This window comes from Vanessa atalanta, chromosome 13, assembly GCF_905147765.1.
Source record: "Vanessa atalanta chromosome 13, ilVanAtal1.2, whole genome shotgun sequence".
Taxonomy (NCBI): domain Eukaryota; kingdom Metazoa; phylum Arthropoda; class Insecta; order Lepidoptera; family Nymphalidae; genus Vanessa; species Vanessa atalanta.
The window spans coordinates 6,521,258-6,540,751 of NC_061883.1; the positions used below are offsets into that span (position 1 = coordinate 6,521,258).

The 19,494-nt window shown below is 30.9% G+C and overlaps 4 protein-coding genes across 4 annotated transcripts; 2 read left to right on the top strand and 2 right to left on the bottom strand.

The window, feature by feature from the left end:
• Positions 1-776: 776 nt before the first annotated feature.
• Positions 777-6,792, bottom strand: LOC125068351 (pickpocket protein 19-like). The gene is made up of 7 exons (XM_047677452.1): positions 6,595-6,792; positions 4,891-4,933; positions 4,368-4,500; positions 2,377-2,576; positions 1,767-1,932; positions 1,465-1,568; positions 777-919 (listed from the first exon to the last, which is right to left on the bottom strand). The coding sequence occupies exons 1-7, from the start codon at positions 6,790-6,792 to the stop codon at positions 777-779; spliced, it is 987 nt and encodes a 328-aa protein (XP_047533408.1).
• Positions 6,793-11,240: 4,448 nt separating this feature from the next.
• LOC125068352 lies at positions 11,241-14,602 on the top strand (the record flags this gene model as incomplete). The annotated part of the gene is made up of 4 exons (XM_047677453.1): positions 11,241-11,431; positions 12,075-12,281; positions 12,942-13,107; positions 14,576-14,602. Coding segments are annotated over exons 1-4 (591 nt in total), but the record flags the coding sequence as incomplete, so codon positions are not given.
• A 1,449-nt stretch (positions 14,603-16,051) lies between these two features.
• On the top strand, positions 16,052-19,354 carry LOC125068353 (pickpocket protein 28-like). The gene is made up of 4 exons (XM_047677454.1): positions 16,052-16,304; positions 16,916-17,111; positions 18,725-18,831; positions 19,116-19,354. Exons 1-4 carry the CDS (start codon positions 16,052-16,054, stop codon positions 19,352-19,354), a joined length of 795 nt encoding a protein of 264 aa, XP_047533410.1.
• Positions 17,342-17,793, bottom strand: LOC125068091 (acylphosphatase-1-like). Its single transcript, XM_047677096.1, has one exon. The coding sequence runs from the start codon at positions 17,694-17,696 to the stop codon at positions 17,391-17,393; it is 306 nt and encodes a 101-aa protein (XP_047533052.1). The 5' UTR covers positions 17,697-17,793; the 3' UTR covers positions 17,342-17,390.
• Positions 19,355-19,494: the final 140 nt, after the last annotated feature.

The window sequence follows — 19,494 nt, forward strand, 5'->3', positions numbered from 1 at the left end:
TATCAGGTTAAGACGTAGGGCATCGATTCGTTTCTTGCATCAACAGTAACTATTGGCTTCCTGTGACGTATGTGACCAGTATTTACTGGATACGCATGTTTTAATTTGCCACGATAACTGCCTCGATGATCTCATGGCTAGCTCATAAGATGGGCATCCTCGGTCCTAGATTCCGAAACCTTGGAAAATGCCGATAAGTTATTCGGTGTTTTCTGTTAATATATTTTTTAATAGCAGGTCGTTTTTTTATGTTTGTCCTGTTTACATTTCCGTGCCACATAAATTCATTGGTCTTCCTTCGCTTGAATTATATCCGGTCGTGATAGATTGCCGTTCCATCAGATTATGATAGTTAGTTGAATGGAGAGTGTACATGTACACCATGATCTCCTGCATAATTTGTCAGTCTCGGTAGAGTATGGCCAACGTGACCAAAATCAGTCAGGTTTTTAATCATTGCTATTTGCTCTATGATTGTTAACAAGTGGGAACGTTACTCGTTGTGATGACTTTATTATGAGATTTACGCAGTCTACTAAATGGGTCGTTCCCTTTTCCTATGTAGTAAATGATACGGAATGATCTCATAGATGCCTGACTACTACCGTACACTCGTCTACATGTTTCTTTCATTTGTTTTACGCACTTTAAACAATCGTATAATTTGTTATTTCATTGATTTTTAACTGAATTATCAAAATTATCAACATTATTTTTAACAAATTACAAATCCTAAATTTTCCTTTATTATTTTTGTTTGTATTTTGTCGATTGTATTAATTTTGGTAGGTAGGTATTATTTGTTTTCGTTTCTTCATACAAAGGTCGCTGATAAAACGAATCGTGAAAAAGAATATTAATTCGACAAAGCTTAGCAAACTGGCACCGACAAACAAGCCCGCCGTGCCACCCACAGACACTGAAATTAAAAAAATATATATATTATATTTACAAAGCGAAATAACGTCAACAACAATTTGCATTTTCTTAATGCTTATTGTATGGTTATCGCCTAGAATTTTGAAATTAAAATGTATGTACGTCTGTTTTGAAAATATTTATAATGAATACAATTTTAAGCGAGTGATTTACAATATAAAGGATTATTTTTGAGTACCTAATTCTGTAATAGCCGAAGGGCACGATCGTGAATGTCACGTGAAATGTCAGAATGTGATTGTGATGTCTTATTATTTAAAAGAGCATCAGAATAGCATATCGATGAATGAGTTTATACAGAATAGCAAAATCGTAGCTGCTGTCTAAACTTATATAAAAAATTAAGATTATTGAGTCGAGTACTATGAAATGTAAAAAACTAAAATAAAGATAGATGGAATTGGAAAATAATATATATGTTATTCTGAATAAATCTCTCTGATGGATTAAAGGTAAAGTGATATTCATGTATAAGAAATGCAAAATACTGTTAGAATTTATTTGTGAAATAAAAGTTATACATACCAACTAAATCCAATTGACTTCTCACTACACTTCTCTTAAATCTCTCAGTCGGCAAATAAGCGAGTATCATTTCAACGTATGTCTTCTTTTTTTTTGGTCTAAGTCTGTAACATTAGTTATTTGTATAATATATGAATGTATAAAGACTATATATATATATATATATATATATATAATTATTTCGTACATTTTTGTTTTTTGAAATAATTAGTTATTATAAGTTATTGGTAATCGTGATATTTTGCATCATAGTAATGGAGCAAAATACGAAACTTTATTTTAATAAATTAGAAAGAACTTACGATGTTATGACGTCTTTTATTATAGTAATTTCAGTTTCATCACAAGACGGCATGCAATCACAGCTGAGACCGGGACGTTTAGCCCAGTCAGGTTTGAGTGTGGTTAAGTGACTCGAATGTGTGTGAAGACACCACATACCGGAAATATTACATCGTTCAGATTCCGCTAAAGAATTATAAATAATCGAAAAAGATTAATTGTTTAAATGTATACGGACTGCCTAGCGATGTAAAAGAGATCTTCTCTCTTCCCATGTTCGATTATTATACCAAAGAGATTTTATTATTGTTACCCAATCTAAGTTAAGCTCTTAGTTACAGGGAAATTAGTAACATCATTGTTGCCTTGAAAATGCATTTCACAATGGATATATTCTATTTTAGTTATACTAAATACATTTCGTGGGTATTTCAATCAATTAAAATGTTATGAATGTAGCATTTTCACAATCATTTGACTCGTCCTTTTACAGGATTGTATTAGATGTAAGGCTACTATCGGTTCGGAATCTAAGTAGCAATAAACTAAGCTAAGGGTGCTACTCTGATTAATAATATTATAATATTTTTACATAATTGTAAAGTAAAGTAAAGTTTTTAGTGCCATTACTTGTGCCCAGCATAAAATGGTCGTTGCACTGGCAGAGTTCCATCTGTGCCCGCTTGCGGCAATGAACGTTACAAGCACTATACGAGTAGTGAGGGTAGAGACCATTATCATTTTCGTCGTGAAAGCGACATGCGCGTTGGTGTGGTGTGGTTTCTACCACCAACGGATCGTTTTCAATATTCCTTACTGTTACTTGCCGTCTGTAAATAGTTTTTATATAATAAGATACTTTGTTTGTATAAAATTTTGTGATATCGTCAATGGGAAGGAAAATAAGCTAATAGCGCCACTTTGTCAAAATTTATTCCGTAGGATGTGTTTTTTTAAACCGATGGGTGCATCTATTTTGCATGTTTCCTTTTTCGAGGCTATCTTTGCACATTTTCGTGCATACCGGATCCATTAAAATGTGCAAAGATAGTGACTCTTGCGACCGATAGAACTTAGTACCACTTTTTAGGTTTTTTTTTTATTATTTGCTTCATCAAATCTACATACACCCAAAATTAACTCTATCTTTGGTTGAAAGTACATTGTAGAATTTAAAACTAATTAAATTTAATTGTTAATTCACAAAAAAATGTGAAAAAATGACTATCGAAATTCGATTTATAGTAAAATATTGCGAGTTGCCAAAAATTGTTTTAAAAAACTCTTAAATAGTCCAATGGAATGTCTGTGAATATCTTAGATAGTTCATTTTTCTCTGATGCAATTCGGTATCCTCTTTTCGCAAGTTCACCCTATTTTCTAGTTAGAGTGTGTAATTTTTTACTGACAATGCCAAATTGGCGCTTTAGATTTTCCTTTACATCGATGATATAAAATTTACACAAATTAGATTTTACCGATATATTTTTCCAAGTAGTATTTTTAAAGTAGACGAAAACAATGTCGTTATACTCGGAACTTCATCTTCTCCCAAAGTATACATCTTGGAACAGAAAATGAAAATGAATGATTTTAGTATTTATATGTAAACGTATGCTACAATTCTCAGTAAATTAATTAGTTTTATCTTACCATTGAAGACAACATGACTTGAAATTTGAGGACACCTCTCTTTTGTTTTATATTATTTATCATTGGGTATTTTTTAGGATTTCTGAAATATTTATTTTACTTTAGTCATTTTCTTTAGCTTTTTTATTGATACTTGATATAACGTCAAATATAATTAAGATATCATTTTATATGTGTAAGATTTTGTTTTTGTTTTCGTTATTAAGTTGTCGTGTTTGTTCGTGAATACATTGCTCGATGCAAATATATCGATTTACATATATGTATATGTGCAGTTATTTTTAACAATGTCGTGAAGGTCTCATATACAGTAACATCAATGGGCAATGCAAGTTTCAGATATCATAGCTTGCAATAATATTTAGAAAGGAATAGCAACGTATTGTGAAAATATTTATTATTTGTATGCGTTCTTAGTGTTAGTAAGATTTTAGGAGCAGTCTAATCTATAAATAGTTTCCCACAAAGAAATAATTAAATAAATAAAAAAAAATGATTTTTTAAATACTTAAATGACTTACTTTGTCTGTATAGAATTTATAATGTAGCAAACGCCCATATCAGTTTCTATTGGTTGAAAATATTCACAGCAATCGAATTCGTTGTCGTTGTAAGAACAATTCTTCAAAATTTCGGGACATGAACTTCGTATTAGTTGAGCATAATAGCTATAATTGGACAACGGGCAACGTGGATCGTAATTTTTTTTCGCAAAACATACTTCAAGAAGGCTGTATGCGACACCACGAAAATAAGCAACGTCCTTGAGAACATCTTCAAGGTCCAAGAGATGTTTTGGTGTCCATATTCTGAAACAGAAATGGCGCAATGGTTGTTAATGGAATAATCAGCAATTTTATTAAATCAATAATAATCTTAATTCTAATTAGGTTTGCTATTTGGTAATTGATTTTAGAATTAAATTAGTAAATAGACTTTAGATTTTTCCATTTTTAAATGTTACTCACGTATCTGAAACATTGTAGATTTTGTCGTCATTGGATAATTCACAAATTGCAACGGTTGGCAATCTCGTGTCCCAGTCCGTGTAAGTTGTTTCTACACCGAAGCTTATAGGATTCGTAACAAATGCATTCCAAGCTGCGATTATAAGAAGCGCTGAACCGTACCACGAAAGTGCTACAAGTGCTATCCACAACCATCTTGTCCAATAAAAAATTTTTAAATGACAATATGAGAACAACAATTTTAACTTACAAAAAATATAAGTTAAGTGAGTTCGTTACAATATTCGAAAAACAACGTTCGCTTTTCCATAAAACATCATATATAATAATTCAATTCCATAATTGAATGAATATTTATCAGTTTAATAAATAGTCAGTTAGTTTCAATAGTTTTCATTGGAAAGATGATTGGTTTGTATAGTAGTATGATCTATTAATTTAAGAGAATTTAATTTATAATTTATAGATTTATATAGAAAAGCTGATTATAAAATTATTGTAGTAAAATTATTATTCTTAATACCTCTCAGTCCAATGCTTTGTGTCATCAGCAATAAATCGCACACCTGCGAACGAACACGTCGAACAATAGTTCTTAATATGCGATTTACAAGATAACGCCATTTAAGTAGATAATTTAGAATACTGCCCAAAAAAGAGTATAATGTTTTTATAATGCCCATGCATGTGAGTTTTTTTATTGCACAATACGAAAACTGTAAAATTACAGTCACGTCAGCATGGGAGTCGTGTTTTTTAATTTTCAATTACTAGGTACGACTTGTTGGTATAGTGGTTGGTTAGCAATATGGATCTGAAATGGTTTGTCTGACTGAGTCGTGTATAATTTTTGTTTTCGATTTATAACCTCGTATGTTGTGCAACTAATGTTAATATTTGATGTGATAATTATGGCATGGAGTAATACCGCTATCAAGTGCAACAATTAATGTTTCACGTTAAAGGTTAGATCGATTTATACATTCGAATTTAGTGGAAAATATGACCATGGTTGCCATTATTATATTTTATTGTAAATGGGGTTAAAAACAAAGTATTGATTTATTCATTTTAATTATTCATTTAATTAACTTATCATAATTTTTACATTTGTATTTAATGTTATAATAGACTAAAGCTTATTTCTTGTCACAGATTTTAATTACAATATAACGTATATTACTAAATATTATCTAAATATTTATTTACAATAAAGATGTTATATGACATTATATTATAAATATTGTAACAAATCAGTATTGTATGTAAAAGGTGAATCGTGGCTTCCGAGGTATACTTCAGCTTGATTTGGACGTTTGTGTGGTTCTTGGTGGAACCGACTCTTGCGACCGATAAATCCCGCATGTGTTAAAATGTTGTAGATCTCCCTCCGTGGAACATTATCTGCTTCTCTTTCGAATACCTTAGGGTTAAATTGACAATATATTAAAAAAAAATAACAGTTGGGTTAAACAATTATTTTCTCTTCACCACTAGCCAGGAGATATTATGGTGCAAAAATGTGTGCAAATGCAGTTACAATATCTGCTCCCGAGAGAGATAGATAGGAGAGAGGTCCGAATAGGAACATGACATGCTTTTTGTTGCATGGAAGTATAACACTGTCAACATTCAGGCTGCGGGTGAAAATTACTTGACTGAAAAACACAATTGTATTGTTGGTTCAGTCAAGTATTTGAACCCAAGAACTTGAGATGACCAAAGGAATTATTGTACATATAAGTATATTTACTAATATGTTATATTTTAAAGTCCATCCAGTACCTTATATGATTTTTGTGCACACGTTAGTACTGTGGGCTATCATTATATTCATTGATTTTTTACAGTAATTGTTCTTACCACAAAATATGTTGTATTTGTTTAAAAATATTATCAACAATCAAGCAGAACTGAAATTATTTCCTATTATATATCTAATATTCTATCTAGATTTTATTTGATCTCTGGGTTTTTCTGTATACTATTGAAAAGTTGCAAGCAATTGCAACATTTGCCAAAAACCCCCACTGAGTTTCTTATGCAAATTATTTTCTCGTGACTAAATTAGGTTAACATTTAATCTTAAATCAACATCTAAAAGTATACAGCAAAAACATCGACGATGCTAGTGATTCGATAATAATAAATAAAAAATAAATTGATCATCTGATTGTCGGAAAATTAGACTTAGACGTAAAAACTGATTGATTGACTAAAAACATACCGGTTTCTCGCCATTGTGAAGAAGACTCGTTAACTCTAAGGCTTGTAATAAGTGTGGGTTTCGGAGCGCTGGACTCTTCAGGTGTGGTGGTAAGAGTGACTCTGCTTGTCGCACGGCCACCACTGCAGGGTGAGGTGGTGGAATACAGTTCACAATGGCTATGCTAGCAAGAATCAGGGAGATTACTCTGGGCCTCATTTTCTGAAATAACATAATTTAAAGTTTAGTTTATTGCTTTCAAATACAAATTGTTGTAGTTTTATACTTGGATTGGTGGATGCCATGGCTAGTTCAGTTTAACGAGTTGTTACTACAAACTACAATGTTGTTTAAGACCTAGAATTATTATAACTCCCAGATATAACAAAGTATACAAATATCTCGTAATATTTAGTAACTATTTTGAGAATGTTTGATTTTACATAAAATTAATTTGATGTAAATAAAATTAATATAAAAAATATATTTTTCATTTCGAAAACGTTTCTAATTCTTAATAAGATTTGCAACATTTTACATTTCTATGCTTCGATTATGAAACAAAAGGCTTATTTATTCGCTTCGCTATAATGTTCCGCCAGCTTCATCTGCCTGTTGTTTTATTTTTTATCTGAGTTTCCGTCTAAATAATTTTATGTAAATCAAATCAAATAAAAATATACTTTATTCAAGTATACTTTTACAATCACCATTGAATCGTCATTTCATAAACTATATTAAGTGAAGCTACCACCGGTTCGGAGTGAAGTTTCTACCGAGACGAATCGGCAAGAAACTCAATAGTTACCCTTTTTCAGCATTTAAAATACAAAGATATATGTAAATAATATATTCTGATTGGAAGTCAACAAGTATTATCTCCTCGCTTTTTTATCATTTATATAATCTTCTATTGAATAATACGCTTTTTTTATTTATGTATTTTTTACAAAAAATATTTGTATTTATGAAATAGTTATACCTAATAAAAAACTTATCTAAAACAAATAATAGCTTGTCTTATTGCATACACTAGTGACAGGAGGTTAATTTTCCCACCGAGAATCAAAAGTGCGATTCCGTGGGGCAATGCTGCGTTTTTGCCGCCTTCCACGCAGTCATGACTTATATAGTAGCTATTTTTTATTTAGATTTATATACTCGTTTAAGTTGCTGTAAATAATAAACATAAATAGATGCTTGGAAAAATATAAAATTAATGATTATTTTTTGTTTTTTTATTATATAAGTTCACCAATTGAGAGTCGGGTTTTCATATTTAATTTTTATTGAATTTATTATTTGACTTAAAGATTGAATAATTAAAATTAATAATAAAATCGACTTCTAAGGGAGATAGTGAGATTGAAGAGAATGATGATATAAATATTCTTTATATTTATCTAAATACCGATACCTCATTGGAGTGCGTTTAGAATGGCCTACCTATAATTAATATGTTTCTAGGTAAATTTAAATTCCTGGATGCAATATTGTATTCAACTTACCTATTAATAGTCAAAGTAAAAACTATCACCGATTCGGAAAAAGAAAATACCCCGACCTGAGAAGAAGCCGCGAAATGTTCATGGATTTTTCGTACATTTTTCTATATTTTAAAAAAATAACTTATACGACTATAACACTTATTTACAAGGCAATAAAATAATAAAAACCTATTTAAAAAACCCTCCAAAAAGTATTTAAATAATATTTTTAATTACGTTACCTTTATTTATAACAATAATTTTGAATACTTTTTACACTTGCAACTGTCCTGGACTACTGCAGTGGTTTTGCAGTACTTTGAGTCTTATTGGTTTATAATTAGATATAAAATTAAGTACCTACGAGCTAATTGTTTGTTTTTGCTTGACAATGTGACAAAAACTGATCGACTTTTACGAAAAATTCAATGTATTTGTAATAAGATATCTTCTCCTTTGAATTGTATCTAGCTTAAAACTGGAGGTGTTTTGTTTTGTGTGAACGTAAATATATTGATTTGAACAATGCGCCAAGGTTGAGTTGGCCCCATCTTACTTTCAAATTGTTGATGCCTTCACCATTCGAGAGCCATCGAAATGTAAACATAATAATAAATTACTATAACTTTTTGTAATAAATACTACTGATAAGCTACTTGCTACAATTGTATTGCTTCAAATTAGAATTAAAAAAATATATTTTATCCAATAAATAAAAATTGTTTTTAACAAAAGTTTAATAAAATATTATTATTAATATGATTATCTAGTAACAATAAACTTAATTTAATTATATATTGTGACATAATATTTAAATGTTTTGTGTAAGTTTTAATATATTAATGTAATACACATTTTAACTATAACATTTAATTATATTAACTTATAAAAACGTACAAATTTATCGAAATAAATAAGCAACAATAAAAAGACGATTTCAAATGTTTAACTTACTTAATAAAAACAATTATCCGTTTGCACTATCACACACACACATTCACAAAAAACTTGATATCAACAAAATTTATTATTTAAATTATATTAAGTCGTTTGATCCGCGCCTACTTCGCAAATGTCTTCAATAAAGCGAGTGTTGTCGAGTGACTGGTATACCCACCACGATCCATTGCGGTAATCAACAAAGCTTAGCTAGCTTACGTTTGGAATATTCTTGATTTACAAAAGAATTTACGTTTGCCGTCGATACTAGTAACTTTGTAAAATTCAAGCTCAATTATATTGTTCAAGTTTAATCAAGGATGTCCTTTTCTATAATTAATTTAATATGAGATACAAAAATGATAAATAAATTATTCGACAAACAAAACAAAAGCTATGTATATTTTATCAGTTGGTTATTTTGAAGATAATACAAAATTCATCATTCTAATTATAATATAGTAAATATGGTATAATACATCATTCGATAAAATTCCTACAACAGGGCACAAGTTATCGCCTTTGTTAAGGAGGATTTTAAACTTATTCCGTCAATAATAATTGAAAATTCAAGATAGTATCAATTTAAAAAAAAAAACAATATTATCTTCTATAATTTATATGATTTTTATTTTGCAGTATTGTTTCGTAAATCTAGGCCTTGACCTACTGGTGTTGGTAAATCCACGAATGCTCTACAATTCATTCTACTACATGCCTCAGAGAACATGTTACTTGTGGATCCTTAATTAATAAAAAAATCCTTGAAAGTTGTTTAAAGTAAAAGGAAATTATTCCAAAGTAATTTAAGAAGTATATTACTTTTAAAAAAATGGAGCAGAAATGTAGTGCATAACAGATTGACTGGTTAGAGCTAATCTTGGTTCTCTTGGAGGTTTACACAAACACGGAATTAAACATATTTATTAATATTTGAGTGCCAAATAAAACTGCACCAACTTTTTATTGAATTAATTATTAGATTTTTCCATTTCTATAAAATCATATGAGCACCATTCGTCCATTGACCTAGATCGTAAACATAAAACTTACATCATTGTTTAATATTATTGAATCAAAAATGATACGTAGGTTTCATATTACACGATACACGTTTATACACATCGAAGTTGATTCGACTCTGGGTATGTACGGAAGTAGGCCTATACATACTTAATGTACAAATGAGTAAGTATTTAAAAAATATTTTGTTAAATAAGATGCTGTGTATCTCAAGAATAATATCTAATTTATAAAAAAATTAATTCATATGGAATATCCATAGAAACAAAATCCAAAAGAAAACTCTATAACATTTCCCTATTTGGATTATTATATAAATTATTAAAATGTAAGCTTGTGACTTTACGTAAAATAATATGTGTGAATAAAATGTGGATTATATTACGTAAAACGCATGTAATCGGCGCCTGTGGAGAAAGGACGCGGACGAGATGTTCGGACCAGTAAGCTGATATCTATTAGCAAAAAAGTTTGCGGAAATAAACTATAAATGGTTTATAATATTCATAAGCTAACACACGTTGCTTATAAAAAGAAAGAACTATAGTATAATCTGTAATATTTTGTATTACAGGTTTTTATCTATTTGTTAATAGGGGTTTTAATTGCGGGTCAAGGTAAATGGAGCTCTTTCTTTTTTATAATTTTAAGAGTATTGAGAAAGAAAATGTATTATAATACGTAATAATTTTTATTCTGTTATGTATCTAAAACGCATTAAGTGGAAGGCTTCTAAGACTGAGATTGCTTCACAACATGTTTCGCAATCATTTTTGTTGCCGGTCCGATCATGTGATTTGTTCTAACGATCCTTAAGCTGGAGTTTGAATAGCGAACTAAGTTTCTATATTACATGCATAATATTATTAGTGTCATTGGTAAACTAGTTTAAAAGTCTATTTTATTGTATGTAACATGCACTTTGACCGTAATAAATATTGTCGATGTACATATTACGAATATTTTTAAGTAAAACGATAATTATTGTTCGCTATTTTAAACATTGAAGTTCTGTTTGTTTTTCAAATCAATGGATACAAAGAACCGATCAATCATAGTATTTAACCTGACATCAAGGTTGGATCTTATCATTTAATAGAATATTTAACAACCACATGTATGTGGCCCGATGAATGTTGATTTAAAACGTCAACTTGAAAATGACACTTTAGTTTAATACATTATCACGAAAAGACTTATATATTGTTTGTAAAACAAATGGATATAAATTCCTATCATTCGCCGTATGCGTTAGCGTACCGACGTCGCTTACAAAAGAAAATTCGAAAACCGACTAAATTAGATACGTTGAAACAGAGCGTTAAGAATGTTAGTAAAGAGTATTGTGCTGAGTCATCTATCTGTGGTCTCAAGCACATTGTTGATGACAATGCGTCATGCTTTGAACGGTATGTTTGTGAAAGTATTTTAACCCTTAAGCACCGACTCTATTCTCACAGACACCACTGACAAAAAGTTTATGTAATGCTTATAGTAGTAATTAAATATTTTTCCACGGTACATTTTGTTTGAGTAATTTATAACATTACAATTTATGAAAAAAAAAAATTTAAAGACATTATATTATATGTAAGGAAAAAGGTAATTTTTTGGTATTTAAAAGTGTATGCTATTTCATGAATATTAAAAATAGTGTATAAGTAAACAAAATCTATATTATGATATGAAGAACTTTTACATTTCGTACAATTCCGTTTATCCGTGGGTCCGTGGTTCTTATGTAAGTAAAATAGCATCGCGGTACTTAAAGGTTAGAAGCAAGTGAACTTGTTTAGGTGGTTTCTTGCTCAGGCTTGTTTGGCGCAATTACCGGTGCTTCAGTGAAGGCATACAGTTACATCACACGAGACTAGCTTGTGTTATATCACTAAAGTAACAGATAATGGTTTTTAGTAATATCCAAGTACTACAGGTTAATTGTATAATTACTAATAGGTATATGTATTTGGATAGTAAGTTTGTATAATTTTATGTTTGTATTTTTACAACACTAGCTCGTCTTTTACTAACAAGCCAACAATTTATTTACAGGGGTATTTGGATCATAACTATGATTAGCGGACTCATCTGTTCTGTGTCTTTAGTATGGATGACATTCATGCGTTACTATCAGGCTCCCCTGGTAACCACACAGATGCCAGAAGGTGTATCTGTTAGTAAAATCATATTTCCAGCTGTCGGTATTTGCACCAATAACCGAATCAGTAAGAGCGCTATTGAGGAACTAGCTCGAAATCTGTGAGACAAATTATTAAATGTTTTTAATATGTTTATTTATCATATACTTTGAATTTGAGTAGCTTCCCCGCCTGGTTTTGTACGGGTAAAATAATAATTGATCTATTGATATTTATTGAAATTATCTTTACAATAATTTATAAAATGGTTTGCTTCAATGCATGTCCAAGACTAATTTAGAGAAATAAAAAATTTAAAACAATAAAATTGATTAATATTGTTGATTTGTGTAAATTTTAACCGTACGAATTCAGAAGGAGCAGGTAGTAAAAATAAAGAAATATATATGTATGTATATCTTACCGCGATTCTGCCATTTTATCATGCATGTTAATATTTTTACACAAATTGGGTTTCTTTGACTTATATATTAAAGGTTCTAAATAATAAAAATACATGGAATATAATCATACATAGTAAGCTAAAGCTATATAACATATTATGAATAAAAAAAATGTTTCAAATCAATGAAATATTTATTTTTCCGTGTACCTTGAAAAAAAAGATAAATCTTACATTTCATATTCATATTTTTTTTTTCAAGTAGTATTCTATTATGTTTGTTGTACATTTAAAATTTAAAAACAAAGCAAATAAGTCTATTTTTATTTGTTTATACTACTGCTTTAAATATATAAGAATATTTACACTACTCTATAGGCTACGAGAAGAACGAAATAATAATTATACGGAGAAGCAAATGCTATCCTTACTTCTTGGACTTGGTTTGTTATATAATCAACAACCTATGAACGAGAAACTAGTGCAGCCAATGAAACTGCATCGCGCCTTAGGTGACTACGATGTCAATGAACTTATGCGCAATGTGAGTACCTTTTTTTATGGCATTGGTTGGCGGACGAGCATATGTACCATCCGATGGTAAGTGGTCACCACCGCCCATAGACAAAGGCGCTGTAAGAAATATTAACCATTCCTTACATCACCTATGCGCCACCAACCTTGGGAACTAAGATGTTATGTCCCTTGTGCCTGTCATTACACTGGCTCACTCATCCTTCTAACCGGAACACAACAATACAGAGTACTGTTATTTGGCGGTAGAATTTCTGATGAGCGGGTGGTACCTACCCAGACGTGCTTGCACAAAGCCCTACCACCAAGTGAATTAGTAGTAATTGTGTATGTATGATTCTGTGTCTGTTCACTTTCTTTCACCTAGCAAGTTTTGAGAGCAAATGAGGATAGTCATTCTAAAGTAATTTTATCCAGATAATATATCCAGATAAATATGGTCTGGATATGTAACATAAATTTCTAAGCTCCCGAGACAGAAGATGACAGATAAGCATGGCATTAACATAGGGAATGTTAGGTTAGGTTAGTTATGTTATGTTACTAGAAAAATTGTATAAATGTGGAAAAAATAAGTTGCACTGTGTGAGGGCTGCTATTTGTGAAAAGTGAGTTACAGAGGATACAAGTAGAAAAATACATAGCTACGACCCCAGAAAAGAACGATGGATGATTACTTAATATAAAGACAATTTTTCAAGTCTTCGAAAATTTCCAATTCCGAAAACGTTAAGTTCATCGGAAACGCTTAAAAGAGCCCATTATGATGAAAATAAAATCTTGTTATTAGATTTCTGAAAACAGTGACCTCGTATCTCAATGAATTCATTTATAAATAGAACGAATACCTGATTGAGATCACCTTATTTTTCTTTTTAAATGTTTTCTTTTCGAAAAACATCACGTAGCAGTAACATCGTTTAATTTTTAATATCCTGAAATTAACAGTTGTTTCCAATTAACTCGATTGATATCGTTGTCATCGTGCTAAATCGCTATTAACTAGAGTGATATTTAAGTTCAACATATTTATGTTAATAAATAATTTATTATTTATTGATGTGTTGTTTTACGTAGCGTAGTACATTATATAGTTGATATATATGTATAAAGAGTGGTGTGTATATTATACATAGCTATATCTATAACTTGGTGGTAGGGCTTTGTGCAAGCCCGTCTGGGTAGGTACCATCCACTCATCAGATATTCTACCGCCAAGCAGCAGTACTCAATATTGTTGTGTTCCGGTTGAAGGGTGAGTGAGTCAGTGTAACTATAGGCACAAGGGACGTAACATCTTAGTTCCTAAGGTTGGTGGCGCATTGGTGAAGGAATGGTTAATATTTCTTACAACGCCATTGTCGGTAGTATGGGCGGTGGTGACCACTTACCATCAGGTGGCCCGTTTGCTCGTCCGCCTACCGATATCATAAAAAAAATATACATTGTTTAATTATTTTTTTTATAACGTTGACCAGTTGACACCCAGATGTGAAGATTTGCTGATGAGATGTGCTTGGAACGAAATACCCATGAACTGCTCTGACCTATTTGATTTTCGTTTGACAATGAATGGTTATTGTTGTACTTTTAACTACTTGCGACAGTCCGACATTACATTTGAGGAGTAAGTTTATAAAGTATTCTTATAAATTTCATTACACTGGTGTTGATTACTTCATTTCGTTTTGAGAGTTTCGAGTGTAAGATAAAACAGGGCTCGAAAGGGTTTTAATTTAGAGGTTGTTATTTTTAATTATTAATGATAATATTACACCATACATTAAGATCACTTGATCTTTTAACGCATTTCAAAATTAAGTTCGCACAGTATGTTTTGTTCCAAATTTGACCCAGTCAGAGTGCTCAATACGATTGCTAATGATACCTATGTCATGAAAATGGTGAAAATATGTAATTACTGAGCATTAAGTTTTATTTGAGAATAAATTATCTTTGATGGATGATTGATGATTATGTAAAACAGATGTAGTAAGCACCAACATAAAAATGTATATGATTTTTTGTATCACGATGGTTGATGACGTGTTGAATGATGTGTTTTAGTAAATCTGGCGGAGCGCGCAGTATAGATATGTATAAATACGGGAACAAGTCTAATTTTGATTTTGGTCAAGGACTAAAGGCATTAATTAAACTAAATACAAGCGATGATTTTTACTACAACATGCCTTTACAAGGAGCCCAGGTACAACATTTTTGTTATTAAATATAATATCATTTAAAATTAACAACAATACTTTCGTAAAAGAATTCGAGTGATAATATAAAAATCTTTAGAAAACGTTTTCCTTTCCGGCATTTTTATTTATATGTAGGCAGACTGGTCAATGACAATATCCATCCCTTACATCGCCAATGCGCCACCTATCTTGAAAACTAAGATGCTGAGTCTCTTGTGCTTGTAGTTATACCGGCCCATTAACTCTTCAAATCGGAACACAACAATACCAACTATTGCTGTTTAGCGGTAGAATATATGACAAGTGGGTGGTACCTACCCAGACGGTGACGTTCGATATCTTTAAATAATTGAAGAAAAAGAAATTAAAATAACTAAGCATTTATATGTGTTTTTAGTTACAGTTCTCAGACGCCTACGATTTCCCTGATGCACCTAGCGGCAGCTTTGCAATGCAAATTGTGAACCCAAGTGTTGAGGTAAACATTACAGAATTTTACATATATATATGTTATAAAATATATAGTATGTTAAGTTTTGTAAATAGAGTGGTGTTTGAAAACTATTTTAACATTTCTGCATTCCATGTCTTTGTATAAAGATATCTTCAAAATTTAGAGCTGATTTCTTGATTGCCCATAAACATCCTTGATTCAATTAAGACCATATTGATTATTTGATAATTTTGTAGCATTTTTAATACTGCCTGCCATGATAATCTATATCAGCATACCTATATTAATGTGTTTAGATGGTAGTTTTGGTAACGGCAAGTTTTACGGAGGCATCTCGAGATATTCAACACGTGCCGACTAAGCTGAGACAGTGTTTGTTCTACGATGAGTCCTCGTATTTGCCATTCTACACACACAGTGATTGCTTGCTAAAATGCAGAATGCTATTTTTATTAGCTAAATGTAAATGTACTCCATTCAACATGCCAAAAATGGTCAATAATCGAACATGTGATATAAGAGACATACCCTGTTTGAAAATATATAATGGTAAGAATATAATTATTTTTTATTTTTAAATTAAGACCTATATGGCTCTCTAATTACACCTAATAATTTACCACTAATGTTAGTCATCATTATTATATTATTTTGCTTTCGAAATATTGCAAGATGGAATTCATAAACATACACACATAACATAATATATATTAAAAAATGTATTCCCGCCGCGTCCGTTTGTCTGAGTGCGATAAGCTCAAAGCCTACCAAACGGATTTCCATACGGTTTTCACAAATGGACGGCGTTTCAACTCCAAGATAGTCAAAAGTTAGATTTCTTTGCCGATAAATCCTCACTAAGCCGGAGTCTAAAAACTGGTAATATTTACCATTACTTGGAAAGTCCACAAAGCCGATGGTCGTAAAGTTTAAAAATTTACCATTGTGAGCGTGAAATAGGGTTCACTTGTGTTCACCTACCTTCTTCACCTTGTTCATCCTTGAGAAAGGCTCTCGTTTCCGATATCGGTCAGGAAGACATAGTAATTTCATGCTTTCTAAATTATTAACACATTTAATTTATACTATTGCTACCATTAGCGTATCGCCTTCTGGTGAAATACCATTCAACATTATAAACACTAAACATGTTTTTTAAGCTCAATCAACAACGGTGAGACCTGATGTTGACATGATTTCGCCGGAGTTGGAGCTGGATATGGTCGGGGGCGGCATCAATTGCCCCATGTGTTATCCCAGTTGCTCGAAAACCGCTTACAGTTACGATTTCATGAATACAAAAATATGGCCGGACTATTTGAACACAGTTCCAGATAGCGATAGGATTGATTGGTTGTAAGTTTGGATCGAAATATTTTGTAATTTTGCACACAAAAATATTGTTGACATAAACTTTACTCAACCTTTTATAAAATATAAATATTGACTCTAAATAAGAAATTATTAAATTATGTATTTTATTTTCTTTTTTTTTGGTTTTACATTTTTTGGATGTAAAATTAGAAATTAATTAAATCGAGCAGCTTAATTAAATACTTTGATAATTGAAATAAAACAATTTTACATTTTATACATTTTTAATACGAAATTAAGAAAACATTTTTGAATAGAATATTATCGCCTTATTTCAAAAGTTCTGAAGGCACAACTATTAATCGTCCCCTCATTTCTAAAATCAGCTTTCTCTATTTTCGATTTGGGACTACCAATTTTTTGGAGCCATTGCTTCATATCTTGAATGGCGCCTTGTTGACCTTGCAGTTGGCCAATGACAGTGCCTTGAGCAGTGTTCATAACCCACCCTTTAAGACCAAGATCTATTGCCTTTTTCTGGGTATATTTTCGGAAATACACACCTTGCACTTTTCCAAATACTTCAAAGTCCGTTGTTGTTAAGCCAGCTCTCTTATTGAATGCCATTATGAGATTTATTATAAAATTCTACTATCGAATACCAAAGAATCAATTTACGTTTACATTTTGACACAATATAATTCTCGTTCCCTTGTTTATATATGTTGCTCTGGAAACGCATTCATCGTCAATAACAAACTTTTAGGTGCCTGTGTTAATAGCCAGGCGACGTATTTTATTTTTACTGCATAATTTTAAGGTCTATTGTATTTTAAAATATATTAGAATTGTAACAGTAGATATATTAGCATTACTTGATTAGGTAGCTTAGACATCAATAAAATACAACAATAACTCGAGTGACTAAATAATGTTTTTATATTTCGTTAATTTTATTGGTTTATCAGTCGAATCGAGTTGACATTCACGTTTTTAATATATTATAGAAACTCTAATCAATCCTTTTATTAAAAAAGAAGACTCTGATGCATGATGTACGAACGAAAACTATGTGTAAAATCTGATATTGATATTTTCTGTAATAATATCACCACGACTACTATTAATAAGCATTCCTAACTGAATAATTATTTTCATCAATGTCCATGTTTAGGATAACAAATTGACACCATTTATAATACTTAGTACGATTTGGTAATAATATGTTTATTTGAAAGTTTAATGACAACGTAGCAAAGCGAAGGTTTATTTACCAAGTTAACATGCAACCAGCAACGGTCTGTCCCGGTCGCAGCTCAGGAAAAAATGAGCCAACCGCTCTATCAATCAGGGCGTATTAAGAGCATCGATATTCACGTCTAGTCAACGTGCTTTTTTACAGATCATTATGTCAAGGCTTTAATATAAAATTTAATAGTTAGTAGGATGAGAATTATTTATTTTACTATATAAATAATATTACCAATTTTGTTCTCTTGTTGACTGGTTTGGCTATACTAATACTGATTGGGGCAATCGATTCTGTTATTATTCTATTATAATAAGATATAAGTATTCGATATTCGGACGATTATACATAATTCGATGAATAATGATTGCAAATGTAATACACATATATAAATGGTTTGTTACAGACAGGGCGCCAATTTTACAGGAACATCGATGGTTCACGTAAAGTATGCGAGGGAAGTTGCCGACTGTTATGGGCAGAATGTTATTATGAAATGGTTCGACTTAATTAGTTAGTTTCTCTCTTTGATTTTAGACTTATTTTCTAACTGATGAACAGTTTCTACTTTTCTCTTATATATGTACGATTGTAATGATACGAGTATGTAAATATTAATTATTTTCAATATATGTAAATCGCGAAGTAGCTCGAGGGCGGTGAAGGAAAATATCTAACCGTTCCTTCTGGCCACAGGACATGGGCTTTCATTGAATTTATATTTATTTAACTTTTTATTAATACATGAAAAAAATATTGGCGAATTTAATAAAATAGTAAAGTTTGTTTAATAACAGGTAATATTGGATCGACTTGTGGATTTGTAACTGGATTTAGTTTCGTATCAGTAATTGAGTTTATCTACTTCTATACTGTAAAGTTATATCGTGAGATCAGTAATCGTCGTCGTCAAGAAAAACGAATTGCCACTGAAACGTCCACGGTATACAATTTCGAACCTATCAGTCGATATAGGCCGATTTACTGGAATGAGCTTGGAGGATCAACTCAATGGAAACAAGGATCTTATTATTAGAACATTATGGTTTATTTATTTATCAATCAAGTGGACAAGACCTAGTGCTTAAGACTTTTGTGTTTAAATTACAAGCAACTATATATGTAAAATTTAATTGCACTAATAAATTTAATAATACTCACTGTGTTATAATTTAT

Bases quoted from the DNA above. Each gene is read 5' to 3' on its own strand.
- LOC125068353 (XM_047677454.1), top strand. From the start codon at position 16,052: ATGGTAGTTTTGGTAACGGCAAGTTTTACGGAGGCATCTCGAGATATT. The intron at 16,305-16,915 runs GTAAGAATATAA...ATGTTTTTTAAG, and splicing joins CTGTTTGAAAATATATAATG to CTCAATCAACAACGGTGAGA. The intron at 18,832-19,115 runs GTTAGTTTCTCT...GTTTAATAACAG, and splicing joins GAAATGGTTCGACTTAATTA to GTAATATTGGATCGACTTGT.
- LOC125068091 (XM_047677096.1), bottom strand. From the start codon at position 17,696: ATGGCATTCAATAAGAGAGCTGGCTTAACAACAACGGACTTTGAAGTA.
- LOC125068351 (XM_047677452.1), bottom strand. From the start codon at position 6,792: ATGAGGCCCAGAGTAATCTCCCTGATTCTTGCTAGCATAGCCATTGTG. The intron at 2,577-4,367 runs GTGAGTAACATT...AACTATTTACAG, and splicing joins ATCTACAATGTTTCAGATAC to ACGGCAAGTAACAGTAAGGA. The intron at 1,933-2,376 runs GTAATGGCACTA...ATAATTCTTTAG, and splicing joins CCATTTTATGCTGGGCACAA to CGGAATCTGAACGATGTAAT.